The sequence below is a fragment of the Peromyscus californicus genome, unplaced genomic scaffold, assembly GCF_007827085.1.
Source record: "Peromyscus californicus insignis strain IS unplaced genomic scaffold, ASM782708v3 Scaffold_10__1_contigs__length_136768540, whole genome shotgun sequence".
Taxonomy (NCBI): Eukaryota; Metazoa; Chordata; class Mammalia; order Rodentia; family Cricetidae; genus Peromyscus; species Peromyscus californicus.
This window is the reverse complement of record NW_026294391.1, coordinates 26363123-26385265: the sequence shown is the minus strand read 5'-3', so window position 1 is coordinate 26385265 and position 22143 is coordinate 26363123. Positions and strand designations below refer to the sequence as shown.

Sequence of the window (22143 nt, the reverse complement as noted above, 5' to 3'; positions counted from 1 at the left end):
AAATTTTAGGTTGAAAAAAAATAAGCTCTGAAACTTCCTTTCAGCAGTTCTGATCTTTTGTCAAAACAAATCTGTGCGGATCTGATCAATGAAACTACAACCCTCTGTTGGTATCTCCTCTGTAGCTGAAATCCTCATCACAACTGTTTTTCTCAGGCTTATCCTCGGCTTTGCCCACTATTGCCTGTCATTCAGTCTTCAGTACATAACCCCTAACTCCTCCTATGAACCTATAGCCTGGCCAGCATAGGGGAACTATGATGGAGAAAGGTTGACAGATAGATTTCACTCATGTGCATCCATGAGAGGAACTCAAATATCTACTAGCTCTGGTGAATACTTTCATAGGGTGGATATAGGTGTTCCTCACTGAAACAGAAGGGGCCTCAGAGGTAACACTGTCTTTATAGAGCATGTTATTCCTCCCTCTGGACTCCCGTAGTCCCTAATGTCTGAAAACAGCCTGATTTTTATTTCCAATATCACCTGGGGAGTAAGTAATGCTCTAAAAATTAAGTTCTTGGCACCATCAATCTTCTAAAAGGATCAAGGTAATATAACTTACCACATCGTAGAATAAGCTCCTTCCAGACTCAAGATTTCTTGGCCCAGTTGTCTCCCAATTACACTTTAAGATTATGCATTAACCCCACATCCACAATCCACCTCAACCCTTTGAAGCACTTTACAGTAGGCCCTTCCTCCAAATGGACTTCCTTTCAATCCAGAGACTCATTAACTGTCACAGTGTGTTGGTAGACCGCATTGGGACAAAGTGCCAAAGCCATCACTGAGTACCAAGATCAGTAGAGCCCCGGGCCTGACTACCTCTTTGTGATGTCCTCCTGACATTAATCTGGAAGAGTAAGTCTATCTCACTGTCCCACAGCATAAAAGGAAGCTGTCTGGACTGAACACTATCAAGTCCCATTCACATCTTCAACTGCAGTCAATTTAAAAGGCTGTCACCATGAGTTGTTAATTTGCTGTTTCACCCCCAGAAGTTCAAACAGCCGATTCTTGTGGACCCCTTGGAGAGCTCCATCTCTTTTTTTAATAGTTGTTCTCTAACATTTATTCACTTGTGCGTGCGTGCGTGTGTGTGTGTGTGTGTGTGCGTGCGTGCGTGCGTGCGTGCGTGTGTGTGTGTGTGTGTGTGTGTGTGTGTGTGTGTGTGTGTGACCTGAGGAAGTTTGTTCTCTCCTGATCCTCAAGAACCTCCAGACCCTAATGAGTAATCACAGTTCTTTCTCTCACCTTTCGGAGTTTTGTGATAAAATTTTATAAAGCATTTTCTTCCTATCCTGTGGATGTCCCACAGGACCCAACCCTTTTCATGGAATTTTAGCCCAGAACTGTTCCTCTAGGAAAACTTCCTACATTATTATTTCCCCACAGCCATCACTTACCTCAAGTCATGAGCCCTGGCTTTACTTCTATTGCCCAATATATCTGGGCTCCTAGATTGGATCTAGGGTTTCTTTGCATCCTGATAATCACTGTTTTTATGCTTTCCACCTGCCATCCTAAAATCACTCTGCAATGACATCTCTAATATATTTTCTGCTCTTCTCTGTCTTAGCATCCTCTGACTTCCCCTAAAGGATAACTAATATGGTGGTGGTACTGTAATCAGAGGCTTACTAACTGTTGTGGTGCTCATGTCCCTCTCTTATGGAACTAACCCCTCTCCCAGGGTTGGTCCTAGGTCCTCGCTTGGATCGGAGACAAAGTATCCAAAAAGAGAAATTTGCTGCAGTTACCTATCCTGAGTAACCGACAAACTATTTCAAGTCTCAAAACAACCACGAGCCTCCTCCTGGCAATCCTGGCTTATGTTGCTGGTGTTTCTTGCCTCCTGTTCCTGCTACAGCATAAAGACAATAGCAACTCTAACTCAAGAGTTTAAGTCAAAATGCACTGCAGAATCCCTGGTTCATAAATTCTAGGAAGTTCTTCTAGACAGATATGGAGTTTCTTGGGTCCTATGTTCACCTTCTTGATGACTTTCCGCTCTGTGTCTGAGTCCCTGTTTATTTAGCCTTCAGATAGATAGAACTGCTGTGTTCTTAATAACAAGACTGTAAGTCCCAGGTGGTGAGTCTTGAGGATGTCAACATTACCATTGATATCTATAACTGCCTCCCACCACCAGGGATCTCCTGATCCCGTGTCATCATCTGAACTCTGATCTCCTGCAATAGCTAGTCTTGCCTTCTCTAAAGTGCCTCTAGAGCAGTGGTTCTCAATCTGAGTTGTGATCCCTTTCTGGTCAAACAACCCTTTTGACCTCTGCCTGAATGACCACATATACCCTACACACATGTACAACGTCCCCTTAGAATGCCTCCGTGCTTAGAATTTCTCTTTACTGTCTTGTCTGATGCACTATACTGACATCTACTTCTCTACCTTCATCTGTACTTGGTGAATTTATTCCCACTTGTGGGTCCCTGACCTGTCAATACTGACTCTGCACATAAGAAAAAGAGAAGAGAAGGAAGGAAGGAAGGAAGGAAGGAAGGAAGGAAGGAAGGAAGGAAGGAAGGAAGGAAGGAAGGAAAGAAGAGGTGGGGAGGGAAAGAAAAGGGAAGGGGAAAGGAAGTAAGGAAAAAAAGGGGAAAGAGAGAGAAGAAGAAGAAAAAGAGAAGAGAGGGTGGCAGGGGAGAGAAAAGGAAAAGCAATAAAATCTGGAACCCAGTGAAGCTAAGGAGGTTTTGGCTGTGGAATAGGATTTAGGGATAATAAATGGCTGGTGGTGCTCACGATTGCTGGGAATCTTGGTGCTGTGGTATGCAGGCATCACAAACTGTTGTCACGTTATCCAGACAGTTTTAAGAGCATTGTTCAGGCTGCACTGTACAAGTGTGTGTGTCTGAGCTGAGATGGCAAAAGAAATGTCTTTTCTAGTCATGTCTCCTACTTTCTTTAAGTAGATGTGAAGTCCCAGAGTGTCTTCATATTAGGGCCCAAGAAATTAACCCAAGCCACTTCCAAAGAGAAGACATGAAGCCAGACTCTAGTCTATTCATGCTCTCTGTAGGGGTTGGTCACAAGAGCTCACTGACATGGCTAGAAGCCATGTAGAAACAAGGTTCTCTAGCAATGGAGTTTATAGGCAAGACTAGTCTAAGTTTAAGGACAGGATGGCAAATTAAGGGTAGGCGAGTAGTGCCTGCATGGAGTAAAAGCAGGTGGGGCTATGGAAGCTTGATCTAAAAGGGAGTCAGGATCACCATGCCCCTCCCCGTTTTTTGTGGTGCTGGAGATTGAAGCCAGTTACCACTGAGCCACTGAGCTATATCCCCAGATGAACAGGTTTTGATGTCCATGGACACTTTCTGGATCTCTAAATATGGGCAACTAACTTAAAATGGGTTCTTTTCATAGTACTCAGAAACCACTCTGAAGAATTGACTCTTTGGTTTCCTATCTCCAGGCCAAGGCTGCTGTGAAGTCCATCCCTCTGCCTCACTCTCCCAACTGCTGGGGGATCCTTATAATGGCAAAAGAAGCTAGTGTAGATCGAAGGGCACAGAAGATAAGGGCCTCTTAGATGCATGGCATGGCATTGAGGAGCCAATAACGACCTCGTAGTGGACTGGTCACCATCTGGTAGCAAGTACACCTGATTATTCCATGTCAAGGCTCATTCTTAGGACAGTCAGAAAAGGATAAGATGGGAACAAGTTATCTAAGCAGAACTGAGCAGACAGTAACCGAGACAGCCAGAGGAGAAAGTAACTTGTGTGGACGGACTTCAGTAAATGCAGGTGAGAAGTTGAAGAGATGAGGCCAGAGCCAGAGTGTGAGGAGGGTAGACGCTAAAACTATGAGCTTTAAGAACTATAAGAAAATACTTCATGGGAGTAAGGAAGAAAATGCCCTAACTTTATCTATCTGTCTATCTATCTATCTATCTATCTATCTATCTATCTATCTATCTATCTGTTGCTACCACAAACATTTATTTAGCAAAAAGTTCGATATGAAAATGCACATGACTTGCTTTTTTCTATTATGGTAAAATAGGCCTTCTGGAGGGGGAACAAGAATTGCTATCTTCTCACGTGACCACTATTGCAATACTATTCTGCTATGCACTGATTGTCATCTCCACACATCCCATCACAAGGTCCAGAAGAAGAGCAAAGCCCCACTGTATTCCTTGGATGTCCATCCCAACTTCACACCATGGCTCCCCTATCTCCCATGTGTGCACACACGCTGGCAGCTCCAACTCTATCATCACCCCTCAAATGATGACTGACATCAACTGACTCGATTTTTGTTTCACAAAAAAAATATGTTAAAGTGGGATTTCTCCATCAGATGCTCTTAATGGTATAGGATAAGCTGGTTCTTTGTTGGGAGGTGTTTTTGCCCTCTAGGCTAGTTAGCAGCATCCCTAGCCTCTACCCAGATGCCAGTGGTAGCCCCCTCCCCAATTGTAACCAACAGTCTAACTGTCCTTTGGGAAGTCCTTGGCACCTTTCTAAAAAGTTCTTGTGCTTTGTTGAAGATGTTGTACCAGCTGAAATCAAAGGTACATCTTAGCTAACTACTGACTCTGGGGAAGGGAATTCTTTTGTACACGTAAAATCAACAAGTCAATAAACTTCTGTTGGGTTTTTTCTTTTTCTTTTTTAATGTCAACATCCATTTTGTTGTTCAAAGAAACTTTCCAATTTGAAACCTATGGAAATGATTCTTGTACAGTCGAATTTGAGATGCCTGTATGACTATAAAACTGGGTGGAGGGATCAAACAAACACTTGGAGAAGCTCGAGATAATTATTCTGGATAAAAGTTCTGGAGTTATCAGTCAATATTCTGGCAGGCAGTACTAAACTGGGCTCAGTGGGAGGAAGAAAGAAAAAGAAAGAGAGAGAGAGAGAGAGAGAGAGAGAGAGAGAGAGAGAGAGAGAGAGAGAGAGAGGAAGGAAGGAAGGAGAGACAGACAGACAGACATGAAGGTAGGAGGTAAATGTGATGGGGGTGTCCAGGGAGAGTGGGAGGAGGCAGTTGGTTGGAGAGACTCTAGATACATTTTATACATGTATAAATTTTCCAAAGAATAAATGAAAGTTTTTGTTTTTTTTTAAAATCAGGAGCTCAAAAAGTCTTCAGTGGTGTTACCCTACACAGGACCTTTTACAACCTGCCAGGCAGGATGGCCAGATGGTGAAATGGTGGGCATGACTGTTATGGGGGTAACTAACTGCTTTCTGATTGAATTTTAGGCCCACTTTACAGGAGGGGAAATCCATGCCTGATAACATAAACCTGGTAAAAGCCCATAGCTGGGACAGTCCTGGGCCCTAGAGGGGAACCTGCTACTACTGTTTTGCTGTATGCACGTGATGTCAAACCTGAATCTGAATATTTGTAGTTATACCCATAGATTGGTGCTGCTCTCAGCCTCGATCCGAGGCGCTTCCGTTTGAAGAGGGCAGTGATTCATGCAGAGACTCATAACTGGTGAAAGGGCTGCGAAAACTGACTACTGACTGCTCGCTCATCCCTAAATGAGACATCTGTATCACCTCCTCCCAGGCTCAGAGAACACCTAGAAGAGAGAACGGCAAGACAGTAAAGAGCCAGAGGATGAGGAGGAGAGCTGTGAATTGCTGGCTTCTGGGCATGACGTGGCTCTTGCACCCATGAACTCACAGCCTCAGTGGCTACCTTCATAAGACCTGCACAAGCCTGGGCCCATCACCGTTTAGTTAGCCCTGGGGGAAGGGGCTCTTAAACCCTCTCCCCCCCCCCCCCCCCGGAGTTTCAGGCAGTTAATGGTGGCTGTTGGGAGAGGAGTCAGTCCTCAGCGGTAGCCACTGCTGAAGTAAAAATCCCCCACTCATTCTCACGCAGGCAACCTTAATTAAATGCAGTGGACCAAATGAAAGAGATATGAAAACAGTAAGAGGACTTGCAGGGAAGAAGATGTTGAGTGGGAGGTGGAAGAGGATGAAAGGATAATAGGGGCGAATAGGATCAAAATACATTGTATCCATGTAATGAAATTGTGAAAAAAGAACTCTTCAGGCAAGAAAAATGCTCGGGAGTTCAGGGCTGGGTTGGAAGGTTCTTGTCTAGCCTGCACAAAGCCCTAGCTTCGTTCCCAACACTGCATAAACTGGCAATGGCCATGCATACCTGTAATCCCAGCACTTGGGAAGTAGAGGCAGAAGGATGAATTGAAGAGCAGCCCCCAGTACAGGACCCACACTGAGTTTACTAAATGGCTTATGTTCCACCATCCCTGTGCCTCGGACAGTGGAAGAGAGACAAGGGTTAACCTTCTGAGTCTCTCACAGAGCAGTTCTGGATAGTTTTGTGTTGTTTCACCAAAGACCTTTCTTTTTAAAATCAGCCTTATTAGACGATAGATTGAAGAGGCAATTATTTGTAAGGACACGTGTTACAGGGGTCCATCAGCTATAGTTAGCCCTCGGGTTTGTGAGGTTCATTGCTTGTTGCCATTTTTTCTTGGTATTTCTTTAAAGTTAACTTGGTAAATTAACAAACAAAATAATGCTCCTCGTCATAACATTTTCATTATTAGGTATTGTGGTACTCTTCACCCCCATACACACACTGCCTTCCCCTTCTTTCCAAGTCTCCCCCATCCCTCCTCCCTCCCAAACCCCTCATCCTTTCTGCCCATTCCTTCTCACTCCCATTCCCCCTCCCCTTTCGCACTCCTCTCCCCCCTCCCTGCCCCTCCCCCTCCTCCCATCCCCGTTCTTTCCAATCCCTCCCCCTCCCCTTTCCCATTCATCTCCCTCCCTCCTCCCTGTCCCACCCCTCCTGCCATCTCTCTTCTCTCCCACCCCTCCCCCTCCCTTTTCCCACTCCTCTCCCTCCTCCCTGCCCCTCCCCCTCCTCCCATCCCTGTTCTTTCCAATTCCTCCCCCTCCCCTTTCCCATTCATCTCCCTCCCTCCTCCCTGTCCCTCCCCCTCCTCCTATGTTCTTCTCTCCCACCCTCCTCCTCTATCCCTCCTCCCCTCACCCTTCCCATCTCCTCTCCTGTTCCTCCCCCTTCCTGAGCCCCACCCTCCTTTCTTCTCCCCCATCCCTCCTCCTCCTCCTTCCCTCCACCCTCCCCGGTCTTCTTGTCCAAAGGACTTAAGTTTTAAGGTAACGCGCCTTTGATTTTTAATAAAGGAAATACTAAAATAGATCAGACTGATTACTTTTATTTAAAACACGTCAAGTTATTGAAAGGATGATTTCATGTAAATTGTCCCTTAGGACAATTGTAGAGCTAAAGAGAGTCTCTCTAGATGTTGATATGGAAAGACTCTTCAATAGCAATTTGGTACTGAGTTTCCTCATCCAGCTGAAGATTCACGAAATCTTCGTAGTCAAATTGATGCCTCTGGTTCAGATGACTAACGAAATTTCTCGTCAGCTGAGTAGGGTCGCCCCATGGAAGAGAGAGGCAAATTGGGCAAATGACTGGAACAACATGAGCTCTGTGGTTGCTGTTGCAGTGATCCAGCAAATGCTGCCTGGTCATGTTTACTTCCTCACACAGAGGGCAATCAAAGGTGGGCTGATCAGGTGGGCTTGCGTTGCCTTCTTCTTGGTAAGCCTGAGGTGGATGCCTCGCTTCGTTTCCTGAGGTGGATGCCTCGCTGTTGCTGTTGCTGTTGCTGTTGCCCACGGAGTCTGGAGACAGTTGGAATGTTGGAACAGTTGAAGAAACTCCAAACTCATCTTGGTACTTCTCGCAAGTTTTGTAGTGTTGTCTCATGCGGTAGAGTTCGATACGTTGGGAACAGCAACGGCAATTACCAGGAAAACTTCTCATGATGGTTTCAAGGTCAAGGGCCCTCTCTGGGCACGCTCTCTCTCTTCTAGTCACATTGCCACGGCACAGGGGGCAATGGATCCGGCTCTCCTTCATTGCAGTCAGGAAACATTTTCTGCAGAAAACGTGCTGACAGGCCGCGACCCGAACCGGCGTCTTGAAGACTTCTTGACAGATCGGACAGTAGAAATCGTCTTCGGTGTAAGGCGTGGAGGCAGACTCGTCCTCGGCCACGGTGGTGACGAGTGGAGGCCCAAGGCGATGGCGGCTGTCGGCTCGCGGCTGCTGAGGTGGCGGTGGCGGCCCGGAGCTCGACTCCATCGGATCCTCCAAGCGGCGCTTTAGGTCAAGCTGCCTCTCTCCGCGGCCGGATCGGTAGACAGGTGGCCCTGTGCTGCGGTCCTATTTCACTCCGTTTCTGCCCGGCAGTTGACTGCGCTTCGGAGCAGGGGATCCCCAGCAAATGAACGGTGGCGCTCTGTTCTCATGGGCCTCAGAACCCACCAGATCTGAAGCTCATGGTAGTGGGGATCCTTCCCACTCCGCCAGCAGCTCCCTACGGTTGAGCTCTGGTTGCTGCTGCCTGCCTGGTGGTCACTGCGGAGTGGATAGCCACATGAGAGCCGGAGGCGGGGTCACAAGGACGGCCTCCATAGCAACCAGCGCGTCGCGCCTTCAGCTGGTTGTGACGTAAGCTGCCAGGTCCGTTTACTTTACCAAGATTTTTTTTTTAAGTCCAGCTGGGCCTGGTGGCGCAGGCATGTAATCCCAGCCAATAAGGGAGGCTGAGGCAGGACGATCGCGAGTTCAAGGCCAGACTGGGCAACTTAGGGAGCAACTTAGGGGAGCCCTTGTCTGGAAAAAGTAAGAGGTCTGCGGATACAGTTCAAAGACTCCGTTGCATGTGCAAAATGCTAGGTTTAATCACTAGTATTGCATAAAGTCCCCCCAAGCACCTACACACACACACACACACACACACACACACACACACACACACACACACACACACACACACTGGCTATGCCACTTTTAAAAGGCCAACAGAAAAAGAACTAAGTGCATCATTTAAAATTCCTAGTGAGGCTATTATCTTCATTAATTCAGCTTTTCAGTCCTCTCCTTTCGTTAATGTGAGCTGAAAAATCTATCAGTCCTTAAACTTGACAGGTGAGACCTATACATCCAAGGCGGAAATGTACAATCTAAATAGCTGGCCTCTTATCAGACCCCTGCTTTAGAATTTTCCTATCTGTGCTGCAAACCCAAGCAAGGAATTGTGAGATGTTAACTATATACGAGCTCGAGAAATCATCCATTCTCAGGTCCAGGCAGGTGAAGTGCTTTCTTTCACGTCACCCAACAAATCAACGATGTCCTAGATGCTTTTACAACATTGACAGCCTGACTCTTTGCCATCAACTTGCATTTCTGAATGGACTCAATGTCCCTAGTCACCTGGAGCCACTGACAGTGATAGCAGATGTCTTAAGGAGAGTTTATTTTTGTTCACTTAAAAAAATTCCCGCCGGGCGGTGGTGGCGCACGCCTTTAATCCCAGCACTCGGGAGGCAGAGCCAGGCGGATCTCTGTGAGTTCGAGGCCAGCCTGGGCTACCAAGTGAGTCCCAGGAAAGGTGCAAAGCTACACAGAGAAACCCTGTCTCGAAAAACCAAAAAAAAAAAAAAAATTTCCCACCCAAGTATTGGCTAAAAATGCACCTTTCACCTTCAGCATTACTGCCCTGGCAGTCCCTTAGCTTGGCGGGACCCGGAGAAAAAACTCTCCAGCTACTGCCTGTCTTTCTACATGGCACCACCTATGCTCCTGGCCACTCCTCTGTGAGGGTGCTCGGGTATGCTAAATCCCAAAAAGGGAACAGTGAGACAGGCTTGGAGTACAAAAGACACAAAAAAGGACAAGTGATTCTAGTCTAAGTTTGCCTCCTGCCTGACTTTATGCAAACCATGAAATACCAAAAGCCTCTGATCGCTCATCTGTAAAGTGGCACCATGAGCCAGGATTGAAATAGTTCACAGACTTCTGGAAATATCAAATGAGATCGTGCTTATGCAGCTATCCCAAACCTCTCCTCACATTCATGATGCTTGTTTCCTGTTTGGACCAGTTACTAGATGTGCCTGTGAAGTCAAGGGAAAAGAACAAAGCCAGAGATACACCAATGGATTGATTTCCTAGAAAACAATATCTTGTTAATCAGCTGCCCAATATGCTGGAACATATATTCCACAATTTAGCCACTTCCTGTAGGATGTCTGAAATAATTGGCCTATAATATTTCTAAAATGTCATTCAGGCATCTCTGGATTTATAACATGCATATGTATTTCTAAAATGGAGACTGAATTCTCACAGCATCATGCATCCTTCCACATTCCGGCTTCCATTACTCTTTCTTTCAAAATCACCAGTCTTGTTAGGAAATGCAAGTCTCTAAGCACAAGTGATGGGAGCAATACTCTACTGTTAACCTGGAGGTGACAGCTTAGTAACCATTGATAATAAACTTGAGACTTCTCTCTGGCTCAGATTTGCTGTTCAACTTCTATAAGGTGGCATTGCTGCCACCACTATTCTAAATGGCAGTGGGGAAAAAAAAACACTTCTCTACCCCAATCCAAAGGGAGCAGGAAGAAAAGAGAGATGGTTCTAGTAGAGGCTGGAGCTGCAATTGTCCTAATCCTTTGCTGCCTGACATCACAGAGCACAGAAAGCAAATGCTTTTCCATATCTCCTTGATGCTAAGGGTTACTAGATGACCCAGCTCTGGCCCATGAGACAGAGATGAAATTTTTGATTTCTTTTCCCTTCCATATGGTGTATGGCAGTAAGAATCCATAGTCAGACTACCCTGCAAAAAGTTATTTGAATAATTTCTTCTGTCTGTGATTTCACCACTAACTTACTACAACTGAATTTATTTTATTTTATGTTTGGGGCTTTTGATGTTAGGAAACAGTTTGTATATTTTTTAGAGGTATGAAAATAATTACATGACTCCCAAGCTAAATATACAGAACAGGCTATATGAGAAAGGTCAGTTCCAGGCTTCATTTTTTCCTACTCAATTTTCTCTGCCCTCCTATGTATGAGCATTTAAAACATTTCTGCCTTGGCTGGAGAAACGGTTCAGTGGTTAAGAATGCATACTACTCTACCAGAATCCAAGCTGGGTTCCCAGAATCCATGTCAGGCAGCTCATAACCAACTGTAACTCCAGTTCTAGGGAATCCAACCCTATCTATCCTCTGGCCTCCTTGGGCATCTGAACACACGTGCCATACATTCACACAAACAAATATACATAAACATAAAAATAAAATCTTAAAAAAATTATAAAAAATGTTTTTGGTATGGGTCTTAAAATGTAGCCCTGGATTGCCTAGTTCTCACTATCTGAACAAGGCTGGCCTCAAATTTGTGAAAATCCTCTTGTCCCTACTCCTCGACGGCTGGGATTATAAGCATGCATCATCATACTCCAGCCCCTTCTATATTTATCAATGGAAATTTTATGAAAAAATTTTCTTTTTCCATTAATTATTTTATCAAATATTTATATCAGTATGGACTTGTGGAAAATTATTCTGTTCATTGTATTTTATTCTGTGATTATTTGTTTAGTATTTCATATTGTCCCAGATTAGTGTATTGAAAGCTTCACCCCAAATTCAGGAACCTCAATGCAGTAGACATGGCCACTTGTCCCAACATGCCAAAGAGGTGTGCAGCGGTGAGGAGCAGAGAAAGTAACAAGCATGGCCCCATTGAGAAGAACAGATTAAAAGGTTCAGTGGCCCCCAAGTCTATCTTCAAAGGACTGACAGGAAATGTAAGATTTTATAGGAGAGGAAATGGAGAGGATTGGTCAGGCTGGTGGTCTGACTGATCATTATCTCATTCTGCAAGGGGTTCAGGACAAACTGTTATCACTGTCATCACTTTATGGGAGCAATCTGACTCCCCTGAGATGGTTACTCCTGTTGGAGGGTACAGCTTCTGTTCCCATTACGAGTAATTGTGTGCGTGTCTGTGTTTGACTTTATAAGAAACTACCAGAGTGTTTCCCATGACATTTCAGAGCTCAAAGCTGAGGGGGACAGTTCTAGCTCCTCCTCATATTGTCTCTAGCGCTTGATAGGATCAGATTTTGTTTCATAAAGTTGGAACTTTCTTTAAAAAATATTGATTTTATGTGTATGGATCCTGTAGTATGTCTGTGCATCACGTGTGTATAGGAGCCCATGGATGTCAGAAGACACAACCTTGGAACTAGAGTTACTGTGGTTCTGAGTGTCCTTGTTGAGAACTAAACCAGGGTCTTCTACAAGATCAGTTAAGTACTTTTAACTGTCAAGGTACCTCTCTAGCCCCAACTTTGGTCATTCTGATAGGCATAGAGTAGTATCCTATTATGGTCTGAATTTGCATATTCAAAGGACTAACAATGTTGACTATGTTTTTAATGTGCTTATTTACCACCTATAAATCTTCTTTGGTGGATTTGTTCAAATATTTTGTCTATTTGTCTTCTTTGTTTCTTTTTCTTCAGACAGGGTCTGGCTACATACAGGCCAGGCTGGTCTACATACAACTCATGCTGATCGTCCTGTCTTAGCCTCCTGAGTGCTAGGACTATAGGACTGTGTCTATGCTCATTTTCATTGAGTTATTTGTTTTCTTACTTTACAGTTTTCAAACACACAATCAATCTGACTTCTAGGGATTTGCCCAAAGTAATACAAACTTAAATGCGCACAAAAATCTGCCGTGGATATTTTTTATTGACCTTATTCATAACTGGCAAAAGCTAGTATCCTCCACTAGAGAATATATAAGCAAATTGTGGTATAGCCATATAATAAATGCTACTTGGCAATAACATAAGACAAACAACTGAGAAATGCCACTATGTGAATGAATCCTGAATGGTGGATGAAAGAGGCCAAGACAAAAGGGCTACATCCTGCCCAATGCTACCTACATGACATTCTGAAGAATGAAAAACTGCAAAAACAGAAACCAGATCCTGTTGCCAGGAGCTGGGGTTAAGGAAGAGGATAATTAGAACCAGGTGGCGGGACTCAGGGCTTACAGCTATAGTACTGACATTTTGGAGGCAGAGGGAAGATCACCATGAGTTCAAGGCCAGCCTGGGCAACATAATGACTGTGAGACTGAGATCCATCTCAAAAATAATAATAGTAATTAAATAAACACAAGACACAAAAGTAAAAAAAGAGAATGTCCAGTGGGGAAAAAGGGAACAGTGGAGGGGAGGGATCGGAAAAGTCAAAAGTACATGACATACTTATATGCAAACATCTTTATGAAACCTATTACTATATAAAATTAGTATACATTTTTAAAAACCTATGGAATCAAAGCCAGGGGCCTGGGGATGCAGCTTGGTGATAGAGTGCTTGCTTAGCTTGCCAGAAGCTCTGGGGCTCCATCTCCAATACTGAAATAGTAAAGCAAAACAAGCAAAAAGCTGGGCATGGTAGCACTCTGGTAATTTCAGCACTTGGGGGGCTGAAATAGGAAGTAAAACATGAGGAAGGGAAGGAGGCAGAGAAAGAGAAAAGGAAGGGGCAGGAGACAGGGAAAGGGACGGGAGAGAAAGGAGCCTTTTGTGGTGATAGGAATATGGATCTTGTTAGTCACAGTAGTTACAGGACTGGTAGACATACTATGTCATGGTAGTTACTTGTGTTTGTCCAATCATGTAGTCCAAGACACCAAAAAGATTGAATTTCCCTACATATAATTTATTGTTCAGGGAAAAGAAAGGAGAAAAGAAAAACAAAGAAGAAGGCGGATAAGAAATAAAATCAACATCTAAAACTGCAAACCAGGTTCTGTCTTGTCAAATGTTGCCCACAACGCTGGAATTATCCAATTTATTTATCTATAAGGACAAGTATGCCATTTCCGGTGCTGTGATTGCGGGCTCTGAAATAGCCTTAAAACATCATGTGGACAGAATCCCTTGTGTGTTTGGGACAGGGTTTTTGTCAAGAGAGGATGAGAAAAGCAGCTGCTTTCCTACACTGGTGAAAGGTATAGGATGGGAGGCTTAAGGCCAGGACTCTGGAAATCTTAATTTAAGAGACACAGGTGGGCTGATGACACCCTCTGAATAGAAGGCAGGAAATCTTGCTCAGCTTTGTTCAAGCCGGTGAGTCATTTTGAATGAGTCTGTTCAGAACAGCAATTCCTTAGGGCAACGGGCATCACTCATTACCAAGGCTGGGAAGAGATGCCAACCCACTCAGAGGCACAGCTTTCTCCTCTGTCCCCTTCTAAACCTGAAAGCAGGCATGTTCTCATCCTTCTGTCCTTCATCCTGCCCCAGTCAGGCTTCTCTGTCAAGCATAGATCCCTCAGTGCCCTTTTTTACTGCTGAAGCTGGAGGCTGGTCAACTACAGCCTGTACAGACAAAAAAAGCCAAAGGTCAAAGCAAAACCCCCACTCTAGGAATGGAACCATAACTGCTTGGAGCCTGACTCAGTGACCTGTGATGCCTTATACAAACAGTAAGAGCTTAACTCCTAATGAGCCCTGTTGCCTAATCCCAAATGGCCAGTCTCAAGGAGAGGGGGTATTATGAAACCTGCTTCCTGATACCTGCAGGATGGCTCGGCTGATAAAGATGTTTGTAGGCAAACCTGCCTTGCTAAATTAGATCCGTGGGTCTCACGTGGTGGGAGAAAGAGCAAATTTCGAAAGTTGTCCCCTGACCTCCACTTACATACAGGCAAGAAATAGAGATATTTAATTTAAAAAAACCCCTTACTTCCTAACAAGATAGTGAACTACCCTCGCTTACTTCTTACCTATCCAAATAAGACCCCACACAAATGATCCATGAAAGTAAGGCCAAGTAGTTTTATTGTAAAAGAACCCATCACCCCACTGAGAGGAGACACTCACTCTCTCTGTCTCTTTGTCTCTGTCTGTCTCTGTCTCTCTATGTGTGCGTGCGTGTGTTTCTGTACACAGTAACCATTCTTTAAGCTTTTATTTCAGTCCTGGTCTAGTAAACATTCCTCCCATGCCTCCTCTTAGGCTCCCCTTTCCCAACCCAACATTTGGTGGCCTGGCTAGGAAGCTGTCCCCTTGCTCTTTAGATATATGTTATACGGTATGTTAATATGATAAAGTTCCCCGAAAGGGTTTAATTCAAATAAGTCTATATGTTTAAAAAAACTTGCAAATTTAGTCTAAATGACTTAAACAAATCTAACAAACTAGTTATTTTAAATGTGTAAAAAAAAAAAAGATGCCTTGGCTTCATACAATGTCACTAGAAAAGTTAAATGTTAAAAAGTCATGAGCAGTAACTGACAATGTAAGCTTTAATACCCTTCTCCAACTCTATCTGTTATGTGAAAGACAAAAAGTGATCAGTTTTGCCCTGCGCCCAAGCTTTTACTCATTGGAAGGTTTGGGTTGGTTTTGTTTTGTTTTATATTTGTTTGTCTGTTTGTCTGTTTCTTTGTTTGTTTGAGACAAGGTCACATATGTAGCCCTGGTGGTCTGGATCTTGCTATGTAGACCAGGCTGGCCCTGAACTCAGAGATCTGCCTACCTCTGCCTCCCCAGTGCTGGGATTAAAGGTATGTAACATCATGCCAGGCAATGGTTTTGTTGTTTGTTAATGTTGTTATTTTAAGCTTCAAATTATATCAGGTATTTTTAAAAGAAAAATAAGAGAAAGAAACTTACAAGTGTGTAAGAAAGAGATATAGAAATTTCAAGAATAGAAAGACAGTTCTGGTAATAAAAAAAATGCTTTGAGCCGGGCGGTGGTGGCTCACACCTTTAATCCCAGCACTCAGGAGGCAGAGCCAGGCGGATCTCTGTGAGTTCGAGGCCAGCCTGGGCTACCAAGTGAGTTCCAGGAGAGGCGCAAAGCTACCCAGAGAAACCCTGTCTCGAAAAACCAAAAAAAAAAATGCTTTGAGATGAGAAAGGATTTTACACGTTATCAAGATTATTGCTTATAGTTTCTACTGAATTTGCCAGGCTCCATACAAGTTGAGGACATGGAGTCTTAACAAAGTCAGGATTCATTTTAAAACCTCCTCAGTTTGGGTCAAGCTGTATCTATTGTACAGCAGCTAAATTTTAAAGCACAATCAAGTTTTCCAGACTTGTGTAACTGGCCCTGAGAGTGTTCAACAGTCATGTTTAGAGGCCAAAAGCAATTCCGATAAAAGGGCTTAGAGAACAGTCAATACTTTGGCCCTTGCCTTCCAAGGTCAGCTAGCTCCCAGGCAACCAGGCTGACAACAGCATACTTCTAAGAGGGTCCTGCAGCTTCAGTAAGTCACCTATCCTCTTGATCAGCCATGGAAACGACCGGAGATAGCCTCTAACCTGTGTACATTCTGCAAAGAGAAGAATCATTACAGAGAAAATCTCTGCGGTGCTTCCAAGGGAAGCCACATGGTTCGAAAAGCCATGACTCACTCCAAGAAACGACATGATGGAAAGTAACCCCCAAGGAGTCTTAAATGACTAACAAAAAGAAGTTAATTTTTGGCCGCCTACAACCAATAATAATAATATTATAAAATAAAATTCTACCAGCCCCCAACATGAACTTTCAGACTGGGATAGTTAAGCTGGGGACTCAGTGCTCTTAAAAAACCCACAAAACAGTCATTCAAGCAACCAGATTTGGCCAGTTGAAAAATCCTACAGGGAGTTACTAATTATGCTGATCTGTCTAGGATAAAAACTTAACATTTATTTTTTAAAGCACTCAAAATGAGGTATGAGGAAGACTTATCAGAGCACTGAACCAACCAAGGACTTCCATTCTCTCTTTCAAATGGACTTGAGGGCCAAAGTCAGAGAAGTAAATCTATGATCCCTTGATACATTTTCAAATTATCCAAATCAGAGGTGTGTAGATAAAACTTAAGGTCATCTTTACATAAACCCCACCAGAAAAATCCTTTCTTCACTACCACTGAAAACATGATTTTGGCTGGTGAGATGGCTCAGTGGGTAAAGGTACCTGCCACCAAACCTAAGAACCCAACTTCAATCCCTGGGTCCCGTTTGGTGGAAGAAGAGAACTGGCCTCTGCCCTCCACCCGGGCGCATACACACACACACACACAAATTAAATAAATAAAATGTAATTGAAAATCTTTTATGTATTTCAAGATGGCCTAGTGGGATTACTAATATAGGTGGGCTCTGTGTACAGAACATTACAACTCTAATGTTTCATCTTCCCACCCACCCACCCACCCCCAAATGCCCAGCACAGCTCTTAACTTCTCCTAGGTGGCTCAGAGCTTAGAGGACTCCAGAGGACCCCCAGAGGACCACTGAGAGACTCTTTTCTAAACCTTTCTCCTAAGTTGGTTGTCTCTTGCCTCATACAGACTCCCCAAAATAATACAACCCAAGCCCTCTGGCCCATGACACAGCAGACCCTTGCCTTCCTGTTCACTTCCTTCATGGGTTAAACTTTTCTTTCCTGTCAGGTCTATTGCTCTATCTCTGTGTTGCCAGTGTTTCAATCATAGTTTAGACAAATGTAGCCACGGCTTGTCTCTCCCACAGTGCATATTCATTATTAAAACTTTTATGTCAACTCTAGTCTGATAGATACTTTTATCCCACACACTGTGTAACTTGTTCTGGGCAGAGCACAGCCCAAGGCCACAACCTGCCTGTTCCCTGCATTTCTGTGCCCTCTGAGGGAAGTGAAGGGTTTTTCTTTTTTTTTTTTAAATTTTTTTAATAACTGGAAAAACATCAAAGAACAATAATACTTCATGAGACATGAAAATTATGTGAAATTTCAGTTTTGTTTTCTGTAAATAGAGTTTTCCTGGAACGCATGCATATCTATTCATTTCGGCACCGTGTGTGACTGCTTCAGTAGCAGTTAAGGGTCAATGGCAAAGTTGAGAAGCTTCTGGAATCTAGAATCTAGACAAACCACATGGCTTACAAAACCTAAAATATTTGTCTGACCTTCTTTAGTTTAAAAAAAAAGATTGCCAACTTCTGATCTACTGATTTGGGCATTCTCATTCTGTTGTCTCTGTGTTGATGTCCATACATTTTTTTTAAAAAAAACAGAGGCTCAGTGGCATCCCCTCCATGTTCTGTCATAATATCTGTCTACTCCAGCACAATATTTTATGCTGTGGATAAGCAGGATAAAGACACATAGCACCACAAGAGAGAAAGAAAGAATTTTAGGAAAGCAGCAGATTCCTTGGTTTTGAAACTATCCACTTAAGTACAGTTAGAACCATTTGTATTCATGGGCTGTGTACAGATTCAAGAAACTATTGGCCAAAAATATTTGGAAGAAATTGTCTCTGTACTAAATATATACAATGCCAGGATTCCCTAAATGTGAGAACGATATACATAGCATTTACTTCGTAGTATTATAATTCATCTAGATATGAATTAAATTATAGAATATGCGCGTATGTTATATACAAATACTACAGTATTTTACATGAGAGACTGAAACACCCATAATTTGAGTGTGCACAAGAATCCTGGGACCAGTCTTCCGTAGATCCTGAGAGATGACAGTACTGCATGGGAGTACATACCTCTTTTTTGGCAGTACTTGGCATTGATCCTAGAGCATCATGCGTGTGAGGCAAGCATCCACCATTGCGCTACTCCCCCAACACTAGTGTACATTCTTATGAGACTTTGTAGTGCCCTAAACTACATATTCACTAAATATTATTTGAGTCACTCAACTCAAAAACAGTCCATCAACTCCAGAAATTTCATGTGCTTCCAATTTAAATAAAAGTGTAACAACCATTTCCAAACCTCTGAGGATGAATTCTACTCATTCCAGGCATTTGTCCACTCACCTACTTACACTCAAGCATCACTCTCATTTTCTTCTGATACTAATCACATTACGAGGCCAGACAGTACAGCAAAGAATGCTGCATCTAGAACAGTATTCAGAACCAAATATCGACATTTAAATCTTGGTCCTACCACTAACAATGGATGAATTTTCTAACATCTTAAAGCACTGATGTCTATGTCTTGGGAATAGGAATGAAAATTACATCTTATGGAACTTCTGTAAGGTTGTAATAATTATATAAATGCATCATGCTTAGATGATGATGATGATGATGATGATGATGGTGATATTACTTTTCATCTTATCTTCTGGCCGCTTTCCCTTCCTCAGCTTCACTAAAATAGTTTAGCTGCTATTGGGAAAGTCAATCTGTTAAGGAGTTTTTCTCAATCAGTGTGGACAGCAGATCATTAAAAATATCAATTGGTTGAACTTTATGATTAATTATTCCTATACGCTCACTTGACTAATATTTGGTCCCCAAGCAAAGACTAAGCAGATTAGATTGCTTTCATTCTGTGTTAACAAAAATAGTCTCATTTTCAATTAGTAGGGTCAAAGATATCTCACTAACCAGAGATGATGATCAATTAATTATGAGCTACATTGCTATAAGGAAAAAAATCTTTGCTTCCTTTCCACAGTCTTATTATCATTGAAAAACATTATTGGTCAGGCGTGGGAGTTCCTGCCTGTAAGCTCAGCATTTGGAAAACTGATATAAAATGATCAGAATGAGTTTAAGGTGAATGTGAGCTGCATAGTGAGGTCCTGTCTCAAACAAAACAAACAAAAACCAAACAAGGATTGTTGGATTTTATGAGTTTGAAACAATTTAAAATTTGATTAATGGGGGCTGGAGAGCTGGCTCAGAGGTTAAGAGCACTGACTGCTCTTCCAGAGGTCCTGAGTTCAATTCCCAGCAACCACATGGTGTCTCACAGCCATCTGTAATGAGATCTGGTGCCCTCTTCTGGCCTGCAGACATACATGCTGTATACATAATAAATAAATAAATCTTTAAAAAGAATAAAATAAAATTTGATTAACAAGTTCCATGAAAGGGATGGCAGGATGGCTCAGCATAAGCCCGGCAAGCTGAGTGCCATCACTGGGAGCCGCCCAGGAATGAGGAAATTGACTACCCAAAGTTGTCCTCTGACTGACTCTACATGCAGGCAGTTGGCACACATGCGCACACACAAACATCATTCACACACAAGCAAATAATTAATAAAATCATTTTTTTAAAAAAAATAGCCAGTGAGATGACTCAGCAGGCAAAAGGATTCACCAGTAAGTCTGTCAATACCTGAGACCCACATGGTGGAAGGAGAGAACCATCACCTTCCAAAAACAGCCTCTGACATCCACACGTGCATTGGAATGCGTACATGCTCACAAATATATGCAGACACAATAAATAGATAAGTGAAATGAAAGAATTAAAACTGAGAAAAAATAATTTCCTTAAGAAAATACTCGCTTGGGATCATAAAGGGTCAAATACAAAGAGATAATGGCATATCATGTCATCCCAGCTGCTGAGAAGGCTGAGACAGGAGGGTTGTAAGTTTGAAGCTATGCTGGTAAGTTTTTGGTCAACTTGACCCAAGCCAGGGTCATCTGGGAAAAGGAGACTTCAACTGAGAACACATCTCCATAAAATTGGCCTATAGGCAACTCCGTGTGGACATTTTCCTGATTGAGGTGAGAAGGCCCAGTTCAATGTAGGTGATGCCAACCCTAGGCTGGTGGTCCTGGGTGCTACAAGAAAACAGGCTGAGCAAACCAGTAAGCAGTGTTCTTCCACAGCCTCTGCTTCAGTTCTTGCCTCCAGGTTCCTGCCCTGCTTGAGCACCTTCTCTGAGTTCCCTCAGTGATGGACTGTGATCAAAATATGTAAGCTAAATAAACCCTTTCCTCCCCAAGCTGTTTTTGGTCATGGTCTTTATCACAGCCATAGAAACCTCACTAGCATAGAGATCACCCTGAGCAACCAAGTAAGACCTTGTCTCAAAATAAAATTAAATAAATTAGTGAGTGAATGAATGAATGAACAGAAGAGAATAGTATGTAACACAGTGACAGAGAATTGATCTAGTATATCCCAGGTCTTGCATTGAAGCCACAAAACCAAAACAAATAATAAATAACAATAACAGAAAAAAGACAAATACAACTTGATCTAGTTGCTGTGCACATAAGTGTTGATTTGATTATTATTGGAAAGTAAATGTAACCTTTTTATATTCAGAACATTTACCTTTCTAAGCACTCTTCAAAGCATTTTCTTTGATTACTGATTTTCTGTTTGTTGATCTAGAGTTGTTTGTTTGTTTTTAGAGACAAGGACTCACTCTCTAGCCCAAACTCATAGCAATCCTCCTGCTTCAGCCTCCTAAAATGCTGGGATTACAGGCATGATCCAAACTACCACAGTGGCTTGATTACTGATTTACTGCTGGAGTACTAATACAATGGAACATTGGTTTGCCCTTGACAGAGGTTCAAGACTATAGAAAAAATGGTGATTACCCATTATGCCCAGGCTTCCTTTCAAAGACTGTGGCTATGGATAGAAGTGGTATGTTAATAATGACAGGCAGCGCCAATTGGGAAGCTAGTTATAGGTAGCAAGTTCAGAGGACCAATTACACTGTCACCTTCAGCCAATATATTTGTTCAAATGTCTCTTGTGGCTTTTTAAAATCCATTCAATAACCATTACCTGAATAGCTACTGAATTTTAGGCCATGAGACAGCACTAGGGATGGGCTGGCACTAAGCTGGGAGCCAGCAGCATGGGTTCTAGTCCTTGATCCCGCACTAAGCAGCTGTGGAAAAAGGCCACAAGTTGTTTTGAGTTCACTAACATGCACTCATTTCAATGCAACTCTTTACAGATGTCTCTTGACTGTTCTTAACCCAAGTTAGGAGACCATTTTCTTCTGATAAGGTAGTGACTGAAAGTGTTGTTGAATGATGTCCTCTGGGCATAAAATGGCCATTGCCCTCTTGAACTCTCAATAGCTGTGATTCCACGTACAAGAAATGTACAAAATTGGGTCCATTTGTGTTCCATCATGCAGGGGGAGGCATGTGAAACCTCCTCAAGGATAGGCAGTTAACAGTTGAGAAGGAGGCTCACAAGACCCTGCCCCTCCCAGAGGATATAGAGGCAGTTAACTGTTGTTAGAAGGGAGGGGCTCAAGAGTCTCCACTCCTTCCTGAGAATGTATAAAGAGCTAACTATTGCTAGAGTGGAGGCTCACAAGCACCTCCCCCACGATATATAATCAGTTAACTCTTGGAAAGAAGGGGCTCACGAGGCCCTGCCCCTTTTCGAGGATATATAAGAAATTAATGGTTGCTGAGAAAGAGACATTTTCTTCTCCCATGAGCCACTTCTAAG

The 22143-nt window shown here is 43.1% G+C and overlaps 1 protein-coding gene across 1 annotated transcript; it reads right to left on the bottom strand.

Annotated features, from left to right (window-relative positions):
* Positions 1-7188: 7188 nt before the first annotated feature.
* Positions 7189-8463, bottom strand: LOC128114617 (E3 ubiquitin-protein ligase RNF138-like). Its single transcript, XM_052744766.1, has one exon. It carries the CDS (start codon positions 8140-8142, stop codon positions 7288-7290), a length of 855 nt encoding a protein of 284 aa, XP_052600726.1. The 5' UTR covers positions 8143-8463; the 3' UTR covers positions 7189-7287.
* Between the last annotated feature and the right edge of the window lie 13680 nt (positions 8464-22143).

Bases quoted from the DNA above. Each gene is read 5' to 3' on its own strand.
- LOC128114617 (XM_052744766.1), bottom strand. From the start codon at position 8,142: ATGGAGTCGAGCTCCGGGCCGCCACCGCCACCTCAGCAGCCGCGAGCC.